Consider the following 26183-nt stretch of genomic DNA (forward strand, 5'->3'; position numbering starts at 1 on the left):
GTGAAAATAAATATTAACCATACTACACATAATTAATCAATAAACCCATTACAATAATACAACAATCACAAACTGATAATATCATACTAATAGTAATTTTATTGAAATTTAGAACACATTCCTGCTAATTTTAACTTAATTAAGTTACTTATATTTATGTGTGTGCATTTATTACAGAATAATGTGTGTCAGGACAACGTCTGTCGGGTCCTGACATTGTTTTATACATTAGTAATGTATAAAACAATGGAGTTAAGTTAAACACTTAACTAAGATATTAATTCAGTATTTAAAATAAAACTAAAATTATTATGGTTACTAATTTAATGAAGTTAAGAAAAATTTATCAAGCACAAATTTAATCTTAACCTCAAAACTAATAATTATAACAAAAAGATACACTTACGTACCAATTTAATCACTTTTGGAAAACGCTTTCTCACTTCCCTGCAAAATATAAACATGTACAAAAAAAAAAAGAATCATTATATGCAAAAAATATAAAATGTTAGTTGTTGCACATCTGTACATAAACAATGTTATAATTATGCATGCATTAAAAGAAACAAAAAACATAGTTTTTATTAATTAAAAATGGTTAGTTAAAAAAAAAAAATGTTAGGATGTAACAGATGAATATCAGATAAATAATATCCTTGATTTTATAAATAGCATACTTCTTTCCCCATTATATTTCATTCTTTGTTGAATATAAATTGATGAAAACAATTTTTTATTATAATAACTGTAAAACAATAATGAAGTTGATAAAATAAATTTGAATCAATATTTATTCAATCTTGAAAATGACTTAAAATTAATCAAATTACTTCAATAGTTAAATATAAATTTTCATTCTATATTAATCAAACAACTTATTTAAACTGTATCTGTTAATTAACTTTGGCTTTAATTATTTAAATAAATTTTATTTATTAATCTGTAAACCTAGATGATCAAATTAAAAATAATTTCAGTTCTGAAATTACAAAATCATAAATTAACATTCTGGAAGTTTTAAGACTGATTCAATGTGTAGATAACTGTGGATGGAAGAACATATTCTAGAACGACAATTCATCAAAAGTCAAATACAAATTTTTAATTATTACAAAAAGATTAATTAAAATATAAAGCAACTATTTTCACATAAATTAAAAATGAATTTTTATTTAGAAATCTATTTCATTACCAATAAATATCTACTGAAAATGAATATTCAGAAACATATTTATTCATAAAATAATAAAGATTGTTTTTAAATTTCTTTGTTTAACTTCTACAAAAGGAAAAAAAACAGGAAAATATTTTAGTTTCTTTGAATCAAAAAATATGACAACATAAATAACTGAACTAAAATAAATTCAAATATATTTTATTAGTTCAGAGTACAGCACCGAGTCAATCCAGTCCTTGCATGTCCTGCAACAAACTTTAATATTAAAAAATATTCAAATTACAAAAACAAATGAACGCACAGTAACATAAAAAAAAAACATAAAACCTCACTAGATATGGCAACAACCGTTATGTCTGGAAAACATAATTAAGCTTATGTATTTATTACTACAATTCTACATTATATTACTAACAGTTCTCTATATAATTTAATGCATTGGCTACATGAGCATCACCAACATTCTCAGCTATCTTTATTCTGTATGCCACGGGGATTTGGATTTAGACTAACTAAATAATATAAAAGCTTCTCTTTTGGGCCTTAAAGGAATGCAATCTGCTTGGAATCTACATGGCAAACATGTTACAATATAAATTATACACTGTTTCGGTGCCAGAAAATTTCTTTAGCTTTATAAGACAAGACCTAATAAAAATTTGTAATATCACTTCTACTGAGGGATAATGCGTAATTTTAAAATAGAGCCGAAAAAGATTTCAAACAAACTTTTCTTTTAAGTGAAAAATAAGTTATAGAAATGAATCGCTGACTTACTGAACTAGAATGAAAGCTTTACCTAGACAATTGGCATAGAGTTCCTTGTGTGAGGAACATGAGGATCAATAAGTATCATCACCTATAAACTAACAAAAAAATGTATTGCTTGAAGTAAAAAATATTTGACTGAAAAGTCACACACTCTATGTAACAATATTATCTGGATAAAATAGAAGGGTAAAGAATTATTAATCATACTTTCTGAAGAACACATGCACCAAATATTGTGAAGATTTTTGCCAAAAAGAAAAGAAAATCCTTTTTCTTAAGATAACTGAAACCATCTGTTGAATATTAATACAATTTTATGTGTGCAGTACTGAAATGCAACATCAATGTTGCCTTCTTTCCCTATCAAGACTGTGTATGTAAAAGGATATAAAAAACATTTTTGTACCTTTTGATAGTATACTTTATAATTCTAGCATCCTATTTATTTTCTTAGGTAGCACAGGTTTATATATCTATTATCTAATTAATATTACTTTAAATTACATGATTTTTAATATGAAAAATGATAATTCTGATTGGGAATTTGAACCCAGAATCTTCTGGATGAAAGGCTATGCACTACACTATGGAGGTTGAGAAGAAAAGATGTGAAACAAAATTTAGAACATAATCTTTGAAAATGCTTATTAGTTGATCTGTAGCAGAGAAGAAATGGGGCAAATTAGCAATTTATAATTTAGAAAACAAAATTTACGATTCAAATTTCACATATATAAAATAAGCAAAATGAGTTTTCATTGTTTATTATGAATTTCCCAAAATCTGAATGAAGTTTATTGAAGTCTTATTACAGTTGTGTGAGGGGCTAAATGGAATAAGCTGCACTTGTTAGTCAATTAGCTAGCTATCTGGAATTATTATGCTGATCTGTGCTTTTGTTTTTTATTTTTGTGATAGAGAATTAAGGTCATTGTGATTCTATGGTAACGTTAAAACGATAATAAAATTGTTAAACGCAATGAAGTTTCATCAAATTCTGCTTTAACTTGCAAAGAAGTTTGCAAGAACTCATTGAATGTTTTGGCAAGCATATGGTGAACAAATATTTGGACAAACACCAACATACGACTGACAGAAGCATTTTAAAAACATAAAATCAGTCGATGACTAGCATTCTTGACATATTTTGACTGAAAAAAACCTCAAAATAAACACAAACTGTGTAAAGGCCATTCTGTAAGATAGATGAAATTTGTGAGACTATAGGCCTATCATCACGTGGTGTTTGTTAGTGAATTGTCATGCATACTATAGTACATGGATCACATCACAAAATTTGTTTAAACTGACAAAATCAGCAAAGTTGAAAGAACTTTCAGAAACTTCATTTAAGCATCAGTACTGATGATCATTGGTAGTTGCAGTTGAAAAGTTCAATGCTACCATGAACAAAGAAAGCAAAGCATGCTTGAAACAATGAGTCAATCAATATCAATTTGATTATCATACTCTGATGGCATCATATACACTATCTCCTCCCTAGGTTGAACTGTAAAAGGACAATTCTTCAATAATCTGTCAATGCTCAAAGCAGACATGCAATGTAAATGGTCTGAAATCACCAAATCTCATTCTTGCAACATGACAATACAGCTGCCTGCACATCACTCATGCAGATGTGTATATTAACAAAGCAGTGATCTACACCCTTCCTACTCACTAGCCTTGCCCTGTTCAACTTTTTGTTTCTAAATGAAATTAAGCAAACCTAAAGGATGATAGTTTTTCGAGACCGTTGACACATATACAAGCTGAATTGGAGGAAGAAGAATGCTCTGATAAGAGAAGACTCCAGAGTGTTTCCAATCACGGAAAGAGCAGTGGGATGGCACTATTTTGAAAGGGATTGAGGCCAATTATTTTAAGGGATTATATATAAACTATTTCAGAAAAATTTGGTAGCAACTTGTATAAAACTTATATAATAAATCACTAATTAACAAAATTTAGATGATGAAAAATAAATACAAATGGATAATATATTAAGAACTAAAAAATTTATCATTATTGTAAATTTTGATTAATTCTGAAATATAAATGAGTTATTTATTTTCATTTTCTGTTCTTCAGATCTGTATACACAGATACAGTTAAATTTTCATAGAGAGGTTACCTCTATTTTAAATTTGCACTTCACAAATGCTAAACTTGGATAAAGATCATTACACCAAACAATTTAAATCTGATAACAACAAAGGTTGTACTGGGAGCTACACATACAAATATTAAAATATAAATTTTAATATTTAAATATTAGCTAAATTAAAGAAAAATAGTTTTCTTAATTTAAGGCTGTACATGGGCCTTCTTAACAACTTAAAATTATTAAACTGACTTAAAAATTAATCCATCATCAATGAATTAATATTTAACAAATATCTGGATAAATAGTAAAAATTTATACATTCAAATATCTTTATAAAATATATATACTCAAACAACTAGAAATCTGATCACACAATGGGTTCCAGGTTCAATTTTCAGTTGGCATTTTTTATCAACATTCACTCATTTTCAATTCTTTCTCAAGGTATTTAACTTGAAGAAAATATTTTTTTTTTTATATAACAGGTACACGACAGTTATCTTAGTAGTAACAGGTACAAATTAGATGTACTGCACTGATATTTTGTACCACATATATATAAAATATATAAAAACTAATTTAAACAAAATGAAAAAAATAAAGAATGAGTTGCTTAATACAACTACTAATAATTTAATATTAAAAAATTTAATAAAATAAAATAGATAAAATTTAATGAAATTCAATATATTATTATATTACCCTGTACAATATAACTTAAAATATCAACTTTTTTTCTTACATATGACTACTAACACATTGAAATATAATCCAGATGTATAATATATACAATTACAAAATTTTTCATTCACTTACATAACATACAAAAACATCTTATATAATTAAAATATTTACCAATTACCTCACATATGTTGACTGATCCTTAAACTTATCACAAACCGGATTTCCATCAATATTCAGATCTTCTAATGGTAATCCATATAAATATTCCATCTGATTTAAGTACCTTATCTGAAAAATAAATAAATAAAATGGAAAACATATTATCCTATTCACTGATTTTGATAGGTTGTCTGTTCCAAAATGAACAACAGAATACACCTGTCTCTATTTTAAAATTTTGATTTTGCTATAAGTTTTAATGATAAATGTTGTGTTGGGGGAAAAACATGTATCCTAACTTTTCCCCCTCTCCAGTACTCTGTGTTAATGCTTTTATTCTCTTTGCATTAGTTTTTTGTTTTTGGCAATAATGCATAATGAGTTGTGCCGACTAAGGTTATACTCTTTGTTATAATTAAACCAAATTTAAAAAGCAAAATGTTAAAAACAGATTAAAAATTTATGTAATTTTGCATTTCTGTAAGACATAGAAAAAACTTCACAGATTTTAAAAATATTTCTTGTCACTAAATAACATTTACTCATTTAGTTACATAGGAACTGTTGTTCCTATGTAACAAATAGGACAGCCAACAGGCTGTCCTATTTGTTTCAAACTGATAATTTATTATGGATGACAAAGAATTTAGTGTGAGAAAAATGACATCCTTGATTGGGATTTAAACCCGAAACCTCCAAACATAAAGCACTGATAGTAGCATTTTCACAGGGATCTTATAATAATAAACAATTCTGAACTACTGAAATCAATTTCAAAGTAACAAAGAAAACAATCAGCCATAGTTACAAAAATTAAAAAAATATATTTATTTTGGGCATATGTTATGCTAGGAAAACTCACTAAACCCCTTCATGAGGAACTGCGAACAAAATACGATTGTGTTGCTACAACTCAAAGATACATTTCAACAAGTAGCAAAAATAATACAGGACATGAATCTTGGATTACATGGTTATGCAATAATAGTTTGTTTTTAAGGATTAAATATGTAGGTATAAGTAAGTAATAGTTGTCAAAACATCCTGAATCATTGAAACAACAATCACTTGAACAAAAAAGTTATTAACTTGAACATGAAATATAAGATGAAAATTTTCCAGACAATAAATTATCAACAGTAGATTATCTTCTGTTTCCCCTGAAATATAATAATACGAGTCTATTCATAAGTAAGGGTAGTCGGCTTACACTTAAATATTAGCGGGTCTGAACACAATATCACGCGTGCAGGGCCATCTATCAGCTATTTACAAAGCCACTGCAGTTGTTGTTTTGATTCAGTAGTTGTTTGCCTGCTGGTGAATGCAGATTGCAATGTCTTTGACAATAGTTTCTCCTATCAGTTGTGAAGTGCGCGCTGTGATTCAATTTTTGTGTGCAAAAGGATCTTCAGCTGCTGAAATTCATTGGGAGTTGTGACTAGTGTACGAACCTACAGTAATGAGTGATGGAAAGGTTAGACAATGGGGTCGAGACTTTAAAAATGGCCGCACAAATGTGCATGATAAAGAGCCGAGTGGCCCAGTATTCAGACCAAGAAAATCATTGAACAAGTGAACCGAAAACTGCGATGTGATTGGCAATTGACAATTAGTAGTGCTCTGGCTGATGAATTTTCACATATTGGAAGCATCTCTATCTACATGATTTTCACAGAAATGTTCAGAAATTACAAATTGTGTGCAAGGTGGGTATCGAAAATGCTCACTGACAAACACAAAGAGCAAAGAATGTGCAGTTGACAAAGCATTTTTGGGCTGCTATTGACAAGATGGAGATGATTTGTTTTCCCACATTGTTATGGGTGATGAGATGTGGATATCCTACACAAACATAGAATCGAAACAACAGTCAATGTAGTGACACCATTCAAGTTCCCAAAATCAAAAAAGTTTAAGCAATCTCCACACTACAGTTGAAAAATGTTGGCTACCGATTTTAGGGACAAAAAGGGTGTCATTTTGGTTGATTTCATGGAAGTGGATCAACAATTACAGCTGACGTGCCCTGTGAAACACTCACCAAATTGAGACTGTGATCAAAAATCAACACATGGGAAACTGTCGTCCGGCGTAATCCTCTTTCACGACAATGCCCATCCTCACACAACTGCCTTAACCAAGAAGAAGATTCAAGATTTTTGTGGGGAACATTTTGACCATCCTCCATATAGTCCCGACCTTGCACCTACAGACTACTTCCTCTTTTTGCATTTGAAGAAGTAGCTTGGTGAACAATGGTTTGAAAACGACGAGGAACTCAAAGACTACCATAGTCAACTGGCTCAATTCCCAGGCGGTGAACTTCTATGCAAAGGGGTTAAAGAAACTGGTGCAGCATTACAAAAAGTGCTTAGAACAGAATGGTGATTATGTGGAAAATGAATTAGATAAGTAGTAAACTAAAACTGCAAGTTAAAACCTTTTCTGGTGAGTTCATTTTTAATGACAAAACAGCCCTTATTTTATGAATATGCCTTGTACTAAATATAATAATATAATCATACATACACTAAAGATAGTGTATATTGTCAGCATTAATTCTTTTAATCAATAATAAACAGTGTCCATTTGCAAATGGCTATTATTGGAAGAGCAGTAACTTCTTTAAAGGTAACAGACTATAAAAGTTATGATTACAATGTGCATATGCAATCATGTAAAAATTATTATAATTATTGCGACATGATGGAAGCATACAAAAAACATAAGGAACATCATGGCTAAAGAATCGTTATCTTCAATCTTAAAACTGACAGTAGTGTTTAAGGATAAGATAAAATAATTTAAAATACATTACAAGGAGAACAATCTGCAGTACTTAAAATAAAATAAAATAAAAAAAGCATATACATATCTCTCAATAAAACTATACAGAAAAATAATTCATTGATATAACTAAGTAGATACCTTATTTTTAGCGATATGAAGTACTTTCAATTGTGGAGTTTTGTCAACCAGAGGTTTCAGGCAATCAAGACCTTGTAATTTATTATCTGATAAATCTAGAGCTTGTAACTCTGGTATACTTTCACAGATTATTTGTACCACAGCTTGAAGTAAATTGACACGATTTAATGGAAATAATATATTTTCTGCAATGAATTCTGAAAATTAAAAAGTGCAAGTTTAATAAATGTTACACAGAAAAATAATAATTGCTACCTAAAGAAAAATTGTGATGAATTAAACAAAATTCCAGTAACCTTTTTGGGACTAACATACTGTAAATCTTAAATTCATTCACAGACTACATTAAAAACTCTTGTTAGTAAGCATGGTAGATTTGTCGCATTTGTGTCCAGGATTTATTACTTTTCATTATGTGGACAAATCATGTAATTTAATTTAAATCTTGCTAAATGAATTGTCAGGTGATTAATGTGAAAACAAATGTTCTAGTGATACTTTTGATGATCATAAACAGTTCTGCGAATGAGGTGTTTTTGTATATTTATTGGTAGTGAAACTGCATCAACTTCTAATAATTATTAACAAAAAAACAAACTGAATCTTAAACCCCCTATTTAAATTTCAAGTGAAACAAATCCATCAAACAAAAGACAAAAATTAACACACCTGTCTTAAGATAACCTAATAGGCTTTTAGAATGCTGGTAACATGATTTAATTATCTCTATTTCTAGCTGTTAGCTGCAATCCATCAACAGTACAAATAGTTATTTTTAAAGCCAATAGAGTACAGTACATATCATTAAAATATTAGTTGTGTTAACATGATGATAGTACCCTTAAACCATATTATTTGATAATACAATTTATCAAATTTATACCCAAAATGGTATGTATTAGAAGGTACTGCTGGTATACATTTTTTTTGTGTCTGTACTATTCATGAAAATGTAACATTTTCACTATTTCTTTATGGTTGTTCAATTGAAGAAAACTACAATGATTGCATGTTACAACACTGCTCAAATTGTCCTTAAGCTACAATCTAAAATCCTTCATTATGGAGAAATTCAAAGATTGGGATGCTAATCATAAGGTGATATATTCCACTTTAATATCTACTGACAGAACTTAATAGGTGCAATTCATCATAACATTAGAATATCTGGAAATCTTAGTTGAAGGCCTAGAAAAACTAATACCACCAAACTCTTTCATTACAATATCACAGGCCAGATATTAAAAAAAAAAAATCAAAAGCAATCTGAAAATAGATGAAGCAGCCATTGTTATTATTGATTTTAATGTAAACTATTCTTTTGTTTTGCAAAATGAAGCTCAAGAGTATCATCAAACAAACAACAATTGTTCTCTTCATCTGGTTGTGATCTACACACGTCATGATAACACTGATGATTACTAGTTTCTAGTTTGTACATAGTGTCTGATGGCTTGGATCATGATATAACATTTGTTCATGTAACCCAAAAGGCTGTTGCTGAATATTAGAAAAATGTTTTCCAGAGGTGAAAAGCATGGCTTACAGTGATGGATGTGCAGCACAGTATAAAAACTGTAAAAACTTTCTCCATCTGTGCTTTCAAGAAAAGGACTTTAGATTAAAAGCTACATGCCCAAAAGGCTATTGGATTAAAAGCTATTGATAATGTCCAGAAATTCTTTGATTTTTGCAGAACAAAAATATAAAATTCACAATGATAAAAAAACAATGATAGAGACACGCCAAAAACTAGAGGCTTGTTTCTCCAAAGCCAGGACAGTTCCTGTGACACGTAGTTTTCACCACTTTGAACCCAAATCTGAAGTCTCAATTGTAACAAAACATGAAAGTTTTGATGAAAACTTCTGCAGTCTTCAATCTTTCTGGAGAAAACCTATCAGTGAAGATGTCTGACGTTGGTGTGCACAACTAACTACATTGCTTGCACTTATAATGACCAAGTGGTTTTTTGGATTAGTTGTATCAAAACATGAAGATGAAGGTGACACTGAAGTTAAATCTCTGCATCCCCGGGCCTGCTCCGGCTTTTCACTGGCCCTCAAGAGACAATATTTGCTGATTCCTGTGAGCAACATAATTTTCATGTGTCCCCCCTTCACACATGGGATGGGGAAGGGGGTTTTCATGACCCCCCCCCCCCCCGACACAAAAGCATCTGGGAGAATGTATTATTTTCCTGAGAAGGAAATTATTTCAATCAACTTTCAGTGCAATAAGATGTTAAAAACAAACACAAGTCCATAAATAACAAGGTGTATGTATATTTTAGAAATGAGGATAAATTGGTTTATAGGATCTTGATACTATCTCTAGTTGCATCATAGTAATGTGAATTATTTGTCAGTTGTTTAATGATGTATTAAATGTATTGGCAGGCAAAAAATCACAGATTTTGCTTATACTTTTAGAATTATATATATATATATATATATAAAATACTTTGATTACTGTAGTGCCTTTTATCTTAAATTGCATTTTAAATTTTATGTCTTTTCTTAAAAAAAATTATGAAATTCAGGTTTGAACTTATATTTACTGCAGCAATTAAGAGGTAAGTAGCTAAATGAAATTTTACCTTATAGTATATATTTTTCTGAAGAAAAAAAACCATTGTGAACTGATGAAAATTGACTAAGTTATGAGTTTTTTTTATTAAATCAACATCACAATAACTAAAAGCTTCAGAAACAACAATGTGATTTTTTAAAACTTAAAAATATATCAAAATAAAATTTTACAAGGGTAGCAAATAGAACAAATAAAATTTTTTTCATCATTTCGAGACCATGGGTTTTATTTTAATTTTTAGCTGGATGATTTGAAATGGACTGACTGGTCGACCATTCCAGAAGTTTGGTTAATTGAATCCCAACCACCAAAGAACACCAGTATCCACGATCTAGTATTTGAATCTGTATAAAAGTATTGCAAGCATTGGAAAGGGCAAGGAAGGAAATATAGTAGGTGAATACGGGCTGGGCAAGAGGAATGAAAGAGGGGACAGACTTATAGAGTTTTGTACAAAGTATAATTTAGTAATTGCAAACACCCAATTTAAAAATCATAATAGAAGAATATACACTTGGAAAAAGCGAGGTGATACTGAAGGTATCAGATAGATTAAGCAAAGATTTAGGAATCAACTCGTTGACTGCAAAACTTACCCTGGTGGAGACATTGATAGAGACCATAATTTGGTGATAATGAAATGTAGATTGGGGTTTAAAAACCTGAAGAAAAGGTGTCAGATGAATCGGTGGAATTTAGAGAAGCTTGAGGAAGAGAAGATTTTTGAGGAGGACATCGCAAGAGGTCTGAGTAAAAAATATAAGGTAGAAAATGTAGAAGAATGGGAGAATGTTAAAAAGGAAATTCTTAAATCAGCAGAAGCGAACTTAGGCGGAATAAAGAGAACTGGTAGAAAAACCTTGGGTTTCAGACGATATATTGCAGCTGATGGATGAACGTAGAAAATATAAGAATGCTAGTGATGAAGAAAGTAAAAGGAACTATCGACAATTAAGAAATGCTATAAACAGGAAGTGCAAACTAGCGAAAGAAGAGTGGATTTAAAGAAACGTGTTCAAAAGTTGAAAGAGAAATGAACATTGGTAAAATAGACGGTGCATACAGGAAAGTTAAGGAAAATTTTAGGGTACATAAATTAAAATCTAATAATGTGTTAAACAAAGATGGACCAATTTGGTTTCAGGAAAAGTATAGGGACAAGGGAAGCAATTTTAGGCCTCAGATTAATAGTAGAAGAAAGAGTAAAGAAAAACAAACCAACATATTTGGCATTTATAGACCTAGAAAAGGCATTCGATAACATAGACTGGAATAAAATGTTCAGCATTTTAAAAAAAATTAGGGTTTAAATACAGAGATAGAAGAACAATTGCTAACATGTACAGGAACCAAACAGCAACAGTAATAATCGAAGAACATAAGAAAGAAGCTGTAATAAGTAAGGGAGTCAGACAAGGTGTTCCCTATCTCCGTTACTTTTTAATCTTTACATGGAACTAGCAGTTAATGATGTTAAAGAACAATTTAGATTCAGAGTAACAGTACAAGGTGAAAAGATAAAGATGCTTCGATTTGCTGATGATATAGTAATTCTAGCCGAGAGTAAAAAGGATTTAGAAGAAACAATGAATGAAATAGATGAAGTTCTACGCAAGAACTATTGCATGAAAATAAACAAATACAAAACAAAGTAATGAAATGAATTAGAAACAACAAAGATGGACTAATGAATGTGAAAATAGGAGGAGAAAAGATTATGGAGGTAGAAGAATTTTGTTATTTGGGAAGTAGAATTACTAAAGATGGACGAAGCAGGAGCGATATAAAATGCCGAATAGCACAAGCGAAACGAGCCTTCAGTCAGAAATATAATTTGTTAACATCAAAAATTAATTTAGATGTCAGGAAAAAATTTTTGAAAGTATATGTTTGGAGTGTCGCTTTATATGGAAGCGAAGCTTGGACAATCGGAGTATCTGAGAAAAAAAGATTAGAAGCTTTTGAAATGTGGTGCTATAGGAGAATGTTAAAAATCAGATGGGTGGTCAAGTGACAAATGAAGAGGTATTGCGGCAAATAGAAGAAGAAAGAAGCATTTGGAAAAATATAGTTAAAAGAAGAGAGAATTATAGGCCACATACTAAGGCATCCTGGAATAGTCGCTTTAATATTGGAAGGACAGGTAGAAGGAAAAAATTGTGAGGCAGGTCACGTTTGGAATATGTAAAACAAATTGTTAGGGATGTAGGATGTAGGGGGTATACTGAAATGAAACGAATAGCACTAGATAGGGAATCTTGGAGAGCTGCATCAAACCAGTCAAATGACTGAAGACAAAAAAAAAAAGTTACTGCCTTCACTAGGATTTTTACTTTAGAACTCTCGACTTCAAAATCAGCTGATTTGCGATGATGAGTTCACCTAACAACTTGGTGGGTCAGTTTGAATCCTATTGGACTGAGATTTTTTACGTACCACAAAAGCCATCTGTCACAGTTACTAAGTTCTCAAGAATAAAGAATCCCAAAAATTAATTATCTGAAACAATTTATTATTTTTTGTTTACTTTAACTGTTAATGATTAAGTAAATTATTATTTTTAACAAACTTACCCGGGTCAGCATGAAATTTATGTAAATCTAACGCCTTGTTTGTCGTTTGATACCTTCTGGACATTGCCACTTTCAGTTTTTCTTTAAGTTTATCATCAACTTGTACGAATGGTGCAGCATTTGATCTTACATGTATCCGAAGCTGTAATCAAAAATTGTAAAACATTAAATCGCACAATAGGTTAATTTATTGCCGATCTAATGTAAGCTGCTTTTTTCTTTCAAAAATGATTGCAAAAAGTAAACTGGTTTGTATATATGGACTCTTATAAATAAGAAGGGAGAATTATAAATCTCATATATTTGTATGACAGTACGTGAATGTTTGATATCAATTTTTCTTACTGTTAATAAGTATATGCAAACATTCACCATAACAGTAAATTTAGCAAAGCTTGGCTAAATACAGATAGTACAGTTTGCAAAAATTATACTTCAACTTCGCATAGTTAATTATTATGAGAAAAATATATGCTATATAAAATATTAACCACCAAAAACAACTAATACAGCATTCCTAATTAATTCTATAACAGGGGAGTGGGAATGTGAAATTTCACAAAAAAATGCATAAGTATATTCATTCAGTTTCAGTGAAGAAGACAAAAGAAAATCGCTTCACTGAGCCATACATGACAATTGTACTGTTTTCAGGAAAGACTTGTATAATATCAGATCACTTAAAACCATTTGTTGACTGCACCTATCTATTCTTAACGAGTTATACTTAACACCACTGATGATATTTTGGTCCTTTGTAGTTGGAATGCTATCTAATTCACAATATTATATATATGTACTATTTAGATTATGCTGGTTTAGGATACATTACTTCAAACAATTCTCAAGGAATGATACAATAAAATACATATTTCACACTGACATGCTTATCTCACCATAGAGACTTAGAAAAATAAAATTATCCCATATAGATTATAAAGGAGTGGCATTAACATGTGCTTTTATAGATTTTTTTTTATCTCTAATTACCATAATCTCTTCTTACTTTCAGATTTATTATTCATGGTTCTGTTATTTGAGATTTCTAGCTGATATGAAAAATGTATAAAATATATAATACAACCAACCTGCTCTATTAAGTAAATCATTTGTTCTTTTTTTTGATTTTACAATAATATAAGAATAACTACTAATTATTATTCAGGTCTTTTTTTTTACTTATATTTTAAATGTTTAAATACAATATGCTGTGTAATGTAGATACAGTCTATGACTTCTTTCCTGTTAGTTACTACACTGGATATTCACCCTTAGAAAATATATATCATGATGGTCAAATGAGGAGCCAAGAGTTCAATAAACAATAATGCAAATTGTATATGTGTGTGTGTGTAAATGGGCACACATGAAAAAGAAGCTGAAGGAGAATACTGAATTGTCTGATGATACAATTTATGTAGAGAGAAGAATCTGTTGAAAAATGTTTGAAATAACTGGTAATGCAAAATCAGAGCATGGTAGCACAATGAATGTTATATTTAAAGATTGAATTTGTTTAAAAGGTTCTGAGGTTGGTGAGGGAAATTATCTTACAAGAATACTGATTTAGATCCACCTATGGAAAAAGACCTCACACAAAGATACTTCATAAGAAATGAAAAAAATTAACAAACACTGTTTACTGTTTCAGTAATAGATAAGACTAATATTATCCATTTTTAGATCAGCAGTATAACAAAAATTAGATGGCATTTTACATAATCATATAAATACTGTATATCATTGCTACATAAGAAAAGTAAAAACAAACCCTTTTAACTTCATTAAGGAATGAAACTTCCTAATTATGTAATATTCAAGTTTTGTAATATTCAGTTACTTGCTGGAATAAACCTCCATGAATAATGAGGAATTATTACTGTACAACCAAAAAGATTAAATGCAGTAATATACAAATTTAATAGCTTCAGTAAATAACATTAAAAAATTTAAAAAAGGTCATTTCAACTCAAAAAAAATGATATAAATCTACCTTGTTTCCATCATTTGCAGTAATTTTTCTATCAGCATTCATTATCTGTTCAGCAATAGTAAAATCATCAACAAAGAATGACACATCCTCACCGCTTCTTGTAAACTGTAAGAATACAATAATTAAACATAAAAATTGAATTGATAATCTTACTTCATTAAAATAATTAATCTAATCTAATTAATCAAAATATTTAATTAGTAAACAAATCTGTTTTTCTAAAAAAAAAAAATGGATTTATAAAATAAATAATTTTGAGTTGCTAAATATACTAGGTATGTGAGATGAGTTTGTGGGGGAAAAAAAACATTTGTGTGTGGAATGACAGAGGGAAAAAGTTTAGTATTAAAATGCTCTTAGATTTCCAGTGTGTGCTACTTCTTAACCACCATTCATAACACTTCTTTAGTACGTTAAATCAACAATCTGGAAAATTCAATTGTCTCTGCACATTAGTCTATGCTTAACTTTTAATGAAAATATTTTTCATCAAATTTACAAATAAATTTTTCATTCAATGTCAGGTGATATATTTTTCTGCTGTTACAAGACTTTTTTTATTTATTGTTGTTGTTAAATAGATATCATTGAGCAAAAAACTGTATACATATGTAAATGTATTAATTTTTTTTGTACAGTATGCCAGTCACACATACAGTAACTGTGGCAGTGGCTGTGGTGGTTGAGCCACAGCGCCATACACTTTCGCATTCCTTAAAATCAGAATTTAAAAAAAAAAACGGAAAATGGTTTTTAAATATTTATCTGCGGGATATTTGTAAGTCCAAATCTACTGAATATCTAGTTTACTATAGTCAGGATTGGGAAAATTTACAATCACAGTTCAAATTTTTTTTAACTTGCTTCAAGGTCAAACACAAAAATCTAGAAAATGGTTTATTGACTTGAAGTTTACACCTACCAAAAATCAGATTGATTTCTTCATTTGTTATGGAGAAATTAACAGGGTTTCAAAAAAAAATTCAAAAATCAATTTTAAACCTTGGAACTCTAAATGAAACTTAATAAATCTGTTTTTAGATGTTAATAATTAATCAGTTCAACCCCAGTTCACACAGTGATAGACAATCAAAGTTCACAATTCATTAAAGTTTGTCCTTCAACCGGCAAATCTTAACTACTTTTTCTTTTCAGTACAGATGTAATTACTTTAATATAAATTTAATTCTATCATTATGTAATATTAATTCAATTGTTTTGAATTGTTCAGTTCAAACCCTGCTCACAGTTAATTAACTTAAGTTGTTGCTTCAACTGGCAAATTTCCAAACTACATATATGTATATTATTTTTTTTGAGATGAAATACATCCAAAAACCCACAGTTAAGATAAGAAACATGGGTAAAAATTTAGTAGTGATAAATCAAATAGTTTTTTGTTTATCCCTAACAAAAAAATCCTCTTCCTCTTTATATAATAGTACATATATTTTTACATACATATATATGCAAAGAAAGTCTTGAATTAAACCCATAAACCTTGAAAAATATTTTCTTAGCAATAATCACAACAAATATTCAAGGCGTTCTCTTAATACAGGTCAATAATCTTCGATATAGGAACAAATCACAAAGCTTGATGATTTATTTAAAAGAAAAAAAATCTTTTTAATGTTTTTACATCATTATTGTCTAACTGTGTCGAGTTACGTTCTTACTTTTAATTTTTAACTGTCTAAGGCAATTTCAATATAAAAAATGTAATACTTAAAAATATCTAACTAGAAAAAGAGGTTCCTGCTTCCAAGAAAAAAGAACAGAATATAAATCCTCTATACATTTTAGAAACAGCCAAAATAAAAAAACAAAATTTACTGATTATAGACATGAAAATTTTAACACAACAGAAGATTTAAAAAAAGCTCTATTTAAACACACTTGCTGCTAAGCGTAATAATCTCTCCCCCATTGTTGTGAACATTTTTCTTGTTTAATATATTTATTTTCATGAAGTGAAAATATATATGCGCACTGTCACGTGTGGGATATAAAATATTGTGTTAGTATTTATAGTTAATAACAGTGCTTATTATGTTCTTCAGTCCAAAGTTTACTTTTTGTAATTATACCATACATACATGTAATTATAATTAAAGGATATTTAAAGATAATGAAGGAATATCTGAAAAGGATGAAACATACAACATACTGTCTGCATGCACTGTGATAGCCTTCTTTATCCCAAATTAATCCACAATATTTAGAAAAGATATTCTTGCACTCATTTTCTTTTCTAGTTGTTTATACATTGGTAAAATATTCCCCTAATAATGTGAATTCTTTGATACTTTCCCATTTATAATAATTTCTACATCTTTACACATTTAAAAAATATAAACATTAAATAATTATTACTTACGCCATACGGCACAAAAGTATGGGGTCTGATGTAACCCATTACTATTCTTAAAACATATTCTTGATCATATTTTCCACCAAATAGAATCTGTCAAATAAAAAAGAGTAAATAAAATTAATATAACATGAACCAATGTTTATAAAATGACATCAAAGCAAAAATTACTAAATTATTTTCTAAAAGTAACTTTTTTATTCTCCCACAAGTGAAAATATCATTTAATTTTCAGCTGATTGGTCCTTGGTACCATTGTTTTATTTGTTTCTGTAGCATGCTTTTCTTTTTGTCTCATCGTAACCTTCACTACCTTTCATAGTCATTTTTAACTACCGCCTCTTCTATCATCTTCAAGAGCTTTATTTATTATTTATTTTTCTCTAATTATATGCCCAATCCAGTTTCTTTTCCTCCTCCTGATAGTCATCAATGTTGTTCTACCTTCATTTATTTTTCTTCATACTTCTACATTACTTTCTCTGTCCACCCGTTGGCTTCCTTTGCCATTACAATTCTTGTCTTAATCTCTTCTTTACTCCTCCAATCTTAGTTAGTACTACTCCAGAGATATCTGAATCTTTTTACTTGTTAAAATTTTTCCTTCTACTGTTACAACATTAATATCTTATTTACCTTGATAACTTGTTTTTCTCACTTTGATTTTCATCCCATATTCCTTCATCTCTACTTCCAATGCTTTAACCATTTCGATAATGTCCGAATGTCTTTAGCTATAATCAACAGATTGTCAGCATGTTTTATATTTCTTCCATCTATGCTTACTCCTTTTTGGCCATCCAATATTTCTTTCACAATTTCGTCTACAAAGGATGAACAGTGTTTGTGAACACTCACTCCACTTCCTAATTCTAATCAATTTGTGAGATTCTCATATTTTTTGTAAGTGCTTTTTGGTTCATATACAATTTAGAATCTCAAATAACCTTTTTCCATTATAGTCTATCGAATGCCTTCTCCATACCTACAAAACACATCTTTATCTTTCAAAACATCTCTCAATCATTCTGATCCTACAGCTTCTTTTGCTCTTTTTCTGACTCTAAACTCTTCTTCCACACTATTCTCCTCAATTTTTGTAATCTTCTTTCTTTCATAACTTTCAGTGTTATTTTTACAGCATGAGATATTTAGCAGACAGTTTTAGTTTTTTCACGTTTTTTGGTTTCACCCTTTTTAGGCATCTGCATCAATATTGTTTTAACAAAATTTTCTGGCCTTACTCCAGCATCATAAACTGCATTGCACACAGAGTATTTAATCTTTTAAACATTTAAAGAGTTCTATTAGAAGTTCATCTACTCCTATTTTTCATTTCTTTAACAACTTATACCTTTTTCTACCTAAACTTCCTATTCCACATTTCCTTCTCCCTACATACAGGTTTTCTAAATACTCTTCCCATCGTAGAAATGTTTTTACCCAGAAACATTTTTTCTATCCCAGGCAGCATTTTTTTACCTTATTACACGTCATACTTCTTTTTTTTTCAAGTCACTTTACATTTTTCTTTTAGTCTCCTTTCCCTAGTTTTATGTTTCTCTCTTTAATTCATTATTCAATCTTCAATAAATTGTGCTGTTGTATTCTCCTTTATTTTTATATTTTCTTCTTTTCTTCCATTTTTTGTATCAATTCTTGTGTTACCCTAAGTTTATTTGCTTGCATATACTTAATACTTAATAATACTTAATGTGTATGCGCATTAATACTTAATATACATATTACTTTCTCTGCAGCTTCTTTTATGGATGATTTTATCATTGACCAAATTTCCTCTGTTGACTCATTTTCCTTTATATCTTGAGCAATCGCCTTAGTCAGCATTTCACCCTTATTCATGTTTATTCTTCCTATGCCTTCTATAATACATTTCTCACCTTCATTAAAGTTTGAATTCTCTTTAATTTTATTCTCACTTCCTATTAACAGAATATGATCACTTCCTATGATGGCTCCTGAAAGCCCATCTGCCTTTGTAACAGCATTCCTGTGTTTATTTTCAACCAAAAAATTATCTATCTGAAAACAAGATCCATTTGTTGGTCTTGTCAAAGTATTCTTCATTTATAATTCTTAAAGACAATGTATTCATAATGAACAAATCCTCTCGGCAAATTTCAACCAGCCTGTCTCCTCTTTCATTTGTGTTTGCAATCCAAACTTGCCCACTGTCTTTCCATTCTCACCTTCTACTGCCACTGTATTCCAGTTCTAATTTATTATTTTACAGCAATCCTGCATTTTCTAATAACTCCTCAATGTTATTGTACATCTTTTAAATATCTTCATCCTTATACTTGGCACGTACACCTGAACTATTGCTAAATGTTTTGGCAGCATTCCAATCCTTAAAGCCATTACTTCATCATCCAAATAAATTAGTTTTTGTACTCTTCTTGCTACACTATTTTTTACAACTATTCCTACTCCATTTTTCCTCTTTCAATTCCTGAGTAATATAAGGTAACTTCACCACTTCTCAACTCTCCTAATGAAATATACAAGAACCAATCAATAACTAATAAAACAATGATTGTAAAAAATTATTTATTCAATGACAGTAAATTTATCACTACTTTTCAACATAATCCTCAGCTACATTTAGGTGCATGACCTACTTTTCTACGAGTCTTCTTATTCCAGTAAATAATTGTTTACCTTATGTCTGAGCCATTCTTAAATCATATTTCTGACCTACTTATTGCTGCTATATATCTGAGGACCAAACAAAAACCAAATCTGATGACATTAAATTGGATCTATAAGATAGATGTGGGAACACTTCCCACCCCAATTTTTGAATAGCTTCTATGTCTTTTGAGTAGTATGGGACAAGTGATATTATACAGAAGAATTGTGCCTTCTGAAAGAGAACCTTGACGGTTCCTCCTTATTGTGTGTTTTACTTTACTTTCTAGCATGTCACAACAGTACTCAATTTATGTTGTTCTTTCAAATTATTGTGCCTTTATAATCCTAAAACTTTGTTACTAAGACTTTACTGAAGAGTAGGTTTGCATTTTTTCTGGCGAGTGAACTTAGATATTTCCATCCTCACTAACATTTGGATTCTATCTTGAAAAGTTTAATCCAAGTATTGCTAAAAATTATTATGCAATATAAAAAACCATTACCGTCCATTAAAACCCTTGTTAAAGTTTTGTATGCAAGTGTAAATTAAGATATTTGTGATTCGAATCAACTGCCACTGAACACCCAAATAGTAGAAAACCTTTGGTAAATGTTTGGTAATATTTTGAGTTTTTCCCAGTGTAAATTTTCAATTTTAGTCAGAATACATTTCTCACCTTTTGCATCACTTCTGAATAACTTTTTTTTTAAGCCAACCCACATTTTAAGTAAAGATAGAATTAAAACAATTTTATTAATAAGACTAACATATTTTAAAAACCATACCACAGAAAGTAAATTAATGTTGGTAACCACATTTTATTTGATACAAACTTCAGAAGCTAAATTTAACATGTAAACTGCAGTTATTGCCACTGGGCCATAGTATCTAATTTTCAAGACTTTTATAATTTGCGGCTCTTGCTTCCGACATCATGAGATGCTGTTCACTTAGACCACAGGTGCAATTTTTATTAGAATTAAATTTCAGCAGTTCTTATCCTCGAGGTACAGAATCAGAACTGCCATTCCAGTCGGTTCTTATCTCCTCAGTCAAATAGGCATTCTATGAACATCCATCTATTTGTGGCTAGATAAAATTTAAGGGAGTAGACAACATACTGTAGGTTACTGAACACTAAATAAAATATTCATTACGGCCAGCCGTTTTAGACATCTGAGATAAATGCTTTTAAAGTATTAGAAATAATTTTATTAATTTTTTCTAATCTGTAATAAATTCATTGAAATAAAAGCATTAACATTTTGAATAGAAATTCATGAAAATTTATTAACAACATATAATACAATTAAGATATAAACTGCATTAGACATCTTTGGAACGACACAACTTTTTTTAACATTTTTTAAATGATTAACTAAAAAAATGAATCACTTAGGCCTAATAAAACGTAATAAGTAACTTAAACAAAAATACATGCAAAAACAAATATATATGGTAATAAAAACATGAGTTAAAAGCACATTACAAACAAATAACTGTTTTTTAATATTGATACCTCTAAAAACATTAATTAAATAAAAATTAACAAAAGTAAATGAAAATATATTATGTTATGAATTTTTAATGGTAATTAATTTTTAAACTTCATGTGTATGACAATTTTTAAAACTTTTTCTAGTTAAATTAAAATGAAAGCATGAAATACAATCATAATTGATGAACTTAAGACAATAAAAGATTTATCAAAACAAAATCTTAAAAATAACTAGTTCAAGTTTTATGGTAATCATTAAAACAGTCTAAGCAAAGACCAGGTTTCTTCTCACAATCGTCACAGTAACTGATGACCCATTTAGCTATTTTATCAACCTCCTTGCTGCTCAAACTTCTTCCTGTACTTGCTTCTTTCTTCTAGTACCTTTTGGTTGAACAATGTGTGAATAAGTCTTGGGGTTAGGGTTGAGTTATTTCAGCTTGTCTGGAAAATAGTTTAGCCAATGATTTAGCGAAAGTCTTATTGAACCGTGCTTAGGTGTAGCTATTTTTTTATAAATGTACCACGAGTTGGAGTTTTTGATCTCTTCATTTTTTATTTTGTTTGCTAGAAGGTTGTAATCATTAATTCCGAACATTTAAACTTCCAGTTTATAATTCTAATTTCACCTTGCTGAACCCCTATTATTTCTTCCTCTTTCATTTTTTTTTAATTTGGAATTTTCAGGGATACCTTTTCTGCCCCTACTTAGTGTTCCAATAAATCTTCTCAGCATACAAGTCAACAGCTAACTGGATGCTCGAGTAAAAATTATCAGCATACAAATTCCTTCCTTTTTTCCTTTCCTTCCTTTTTTCCTTCACACAATCAGTTTTTTTACTACTGCTTTGGTATGTCCCAGGCCAGAAGTTGTATCTGCTTGACTGGAATAAATTTACATCATATGTATATCCATCCATTGAACAGAGTTTGTACACCTTAATTCCCTATTAATGAGATTTATTTGGCAAGTATTGCTGAAAATAATTAAAGTAGTAAGAAATTTAGCTCTGAATGGAAATATACTTTTGTCAATGACCAGGACTCTTCCAAGAATTTCTTGAAATTTTTTTAGCAGCAAGTCTAATACTGTCTGTAATTTTTTCAATCTGTTATTAGATTGCTCTTCATTAGAGAAATGAATTAAATTGTAAAAACTGATCCCTGGGCATGACTTGTGCAATAAACTCTTTATGAAAAATTTTATCTTTACTCCAGTACAATTCAATAAAAGGGACATTAGCTAATCCAGTTACTAAAATAACAGAAAAAAAAAATTTATTTCAGCTATATTAGTTGCCGACAAATTTTTTATGTGTGATTTTCTGTTACTATTTTTGCTACCAACTTTCATTGTGGCATATCTATTTTGAAATTTATCCCTAATCCACATCTAACTTGTTACAGTACCAGATTGTTGTCAGCAAGAAAATACTTTTTTTTAATTTTTTGCCAGCATGGCTAAATGATTTTAAACGGTTACAGAAACAACTTTCACATGCTTTTCAGCCTTTAAGTTAAAAAATTTCTGTTTCTTTTTTTTTTTGCTTTAAATTTCTGCTCCACAATTCCAAATTTCTACAAAAAGCATTATCACTCATATACAACATATGCGTCTTTGCTCCTTGGATTTGAAGATTCAAGCTATTTAATTTCTCGAATATGTCAATCAAGCAGCTCAATTCCATCACAAATAAACCATCTCGGCTTTTGGTCAATTTTTCTCTTTAGAAAAAAGGTGATTTCATCTCTTATATAAATCATAAACATGTTGCAAAAATTTTCCATGTGATAATCATTGCCTCGCAATGAAATAGTAACGCTGAATGTACTGCACACCATGTCTTTACAAAGTGCAGAAAAGATTCTCTACTTTTAGGGTCTCATAATTTACTACGGTTACAACCATCATTAGCACAATATTCAGACTAAAACTCATTTCTTTGGAAGCCAGAGCTTCTCTGTGGATCATGCAATGTGTCCAGACACACTGGAGATTTTTGTTTCACAGTGCTTGTATACTTTGGAATCTTCCAGACATTAAATGATAGATATTCCAACACAATTTTTCCACTCTATGTTTGGCTCACTTAAGATAGCAAATTATGTGAGTGCTGTTGCTTTGAGTTCTATTGGTTTGCAGAAAAGTATTTCTTCTACTGCTGACATACTATCACAAAATCGAACATAAGCAACGGAATGAGCATTTATTGCTATCTGTTGCATCATCAAGCTGAATTAAAAACAATTTGTCATGCAACTTCCTGTAACACAACTTCAGCTGTAACAGTAATTCGACAGGCAACAGGCTATCATTTGATAGACGTATGGACTGCAATTGTTTGGCCAAACTATTTCCAAACATAGTTTCTACAATCTCAACTGCAGGTGGCAAAATAAGCTCTTCACCAACAGTGTGAGGCTTTTGACATCTGGCTATTTTATAAGAAACTTTGTAAGAGGGAAATAAAGCTTTTTCATTCATACACAAAGTTCTTTTAAAAGTTTGCTTTTCACATGATTTTAATTCAAAGAATTCTCAGGGTTAACATACTCACTATGAAGCGTTTCCACATATTGTTTAAGTTTATTAGGTTTCATGCTGTCTGCATTGATTCTGGTTTTGTCAATGTAGTGGATTGGTGTTGCCAAATATCAATAAATTTAATTATTCTTGGTAATTTGTAAGGTTTGTAATTAAGATTGTAGTGCAGCTTTAGCGTCAAAATATATTATTATTGTATGAGAGAGGGGCATGATGAAAATTATGATTGAAAGTTTGGTCACAAGTACTAAAAGGTTGAGAAACTCGACTTAACTATTCTAGATGAGAAAGATGTTACAAACTGATATAGGAGAAACCCATTAATCAGTATAAAATTGATTGTATTGAAGTATGGTGGTAATATGTATAATATTTTCTCAGAATATAAAAGTAAAAAAAAAATAAAAATAATTACATGTAGAAAAATATCTTAAATATGTATAAAACAGAAGTACACACCGTGACTTTATACCAACTAAAAGAACTTTCTTGCAAAATTTTTCTCATGGTTGGTACTGGTGAATCTCTGGGATGTCTCATTCTTCCACGTAAAGGCCCTCTTCCCCCAACATTATATGGCACTCTGAATAGAAGACAAATAAATATCATATAAAAATTTTAATATTAATGTTCTTTGAGTAACTTAAATGTGCAAGCTAATAAAATAATAAAACAAAATATATTTTTACTTTTCTTGGATTCAACTTTTAGACAGGTGGTTAAACAGTAGATAGATAAAATTAAAAAAAGAAAAAACATTTACTAATAAATAATTTATCTGCAATTTACTTTTCTTTATATACAACATTCCAGACAAATGATTCAAATGGAGAAAACCAAATTATTAAAATGATTAGCAGGAAAAACAGCATTACACCTAAAAAGGTAATCCATTAAGCAATATGTTTTTTTAAAACTACAATTTTTAGGAGCACTTTAATGACCTCAGCTATGATAAAAAAATGATATTTGTTAGAAAACATTTACAATTAAGACAATATGATAAAATTGATCAAACTTAGTCTCCAGATGAAGTTATATACAGATTTTTAACCTTTTCCAATCACAATGATCCGCGGTTGATTAGCGCTCCGCGAAAATATGTTGGTATCTGATTAGCGCTCCGCGAAAATATGTTGGTATCTGATTAGCGCTCCGGGAAAATATGTTGGTATCTGATTACCTCCTTTCATATTCTTATGCTACCCTCTTGTGAAAAACATTTCAAAAAATTATAGTATATTAAAGAGATTTAACAAATTCTGACAAAAAAAGCCGTTACGATTAGATATTTTTTATGCCTGTAACAACAAAAAAATTGAAACAGTACAGAAATTACGATAATTTAATTGCAGGATTTTTTTGCGCATTTCTACCACGTTTTTTATTAGTGAAATTTTTTGTTTGTTTTGTCTTTATGAAAGATAGTTTGCCGATTTTAAAAATAATACTTTCAGGCTAATCGGTTGAAAATTGGGCAAAATATGATGAAAAACTCATGTCATAAATCACATATGTTAGTAAGTGAAAGTAGATTCAGAAAACTACGTTTTATAAAACTTCCCACTACTTAAAAGGCTATTCAGATTGACAAAAAACAATTTTTACTGTATACTGTTATTCATTACGAATTGTTATATGTTGCATATTTACAGATATCTTTTGTCAGAAAAGATATTTTAGACCTCAAGTAAAAGTGACATATATATGACCACAACAACCTTTTTTTTTTGCTTGTGTCATATAACATAATTTATTATGTGTTTCAATGCATCGATATGTTGCTAATATAATAAGCTATTTTTGTAAATAATAGCTTAAATAAATCCGTAACCCTCATAGCAATTATAATACACTAAGTCACACACACACACACACAAGCACATTTCTGAGAAAAAAATGGTCATATTCTTTTTACATTTACATTAAACATTTTACATCGTATAAACCTCGTTCAAATTGTGTAATAAAACTGATTCCTTTGTGAATATAAAACAAAATAACCAACTTAGATACCATATAAAATGATTTTGTAACAGCGTTTTAAGACTGACGTCATACATAGCTAGTTTAATGGCTACATGATCAGAAAAGGTTAATTTAATGAATATAGAACTACACTA

The 26183-nt window shown here is 29.7% G+C and overlaps 2 protein-coding genes across 3 annotated transcripts in view; both read right to left on the reverse strand.

The window, feature by feature from the left end:
* The window catches only part of LOC142331457 (putative methylmalonate-semialdehyde/malonate-semialdehyde dehydrogenase [acylating], mitochondrial), a 247944-nt gene that overhangs the window by 175412 nt on the left and 46349 nt on the right, over positions 1-26183 (reverse strand). The gene's annotated exons all lie outside the window — the stretch shown is intronic.
* LOC142330836 (nuclear RNA export factor 1-like) overlaps positions 1-26183 on the reverse strand; it is a 68096-nt gene that overhangs the window by 26539 nt on the left and 15374 nt on the right. For both annotated transcript variants that reach the window (XM_075376293.1, XM_075376292.1), the window contains exons 3-9: positions 24520-24643; positions 17368-17454; positions 14988-15092; positions 12995-13136; positions 7830-8026; positions 4918-5027; positions 411-447 (exon numbers count right to left, since the gene is read on the reverse strand). In XM_075376293.1, the coding sequence (XP_075232408.1) occupies positions 411-447; positions 4918-5027; positions 7830-8026; positions 12995-13136; positions 14988-15092; positions 17368-17454; positions 24520-24643 (802 nt within the window). The remainder of the gene's footprint in view (positions 1-410; positions 448-4917; positions 5028-7829; positions 8027-12994; positions 13137-14987; positions 15093-17367; positions 17455-24519; positions 24644-26183) is intronic.

Source organism: Lycorma delicatula, chromosome 10, assembly GCF_047948215.1.
Source record: "Lycorma delicatula isolate Av1 chromosome 10, ASM4794821v1, whole genome shotgun sequence".
Taxonomy (NCBI): domain Eukaryota; kingdom Metazoa; phylum Arthropoda; class Insecta; order Hemiptera; family Fulgoridae; genus Lycorma; species Lycorma delicatula.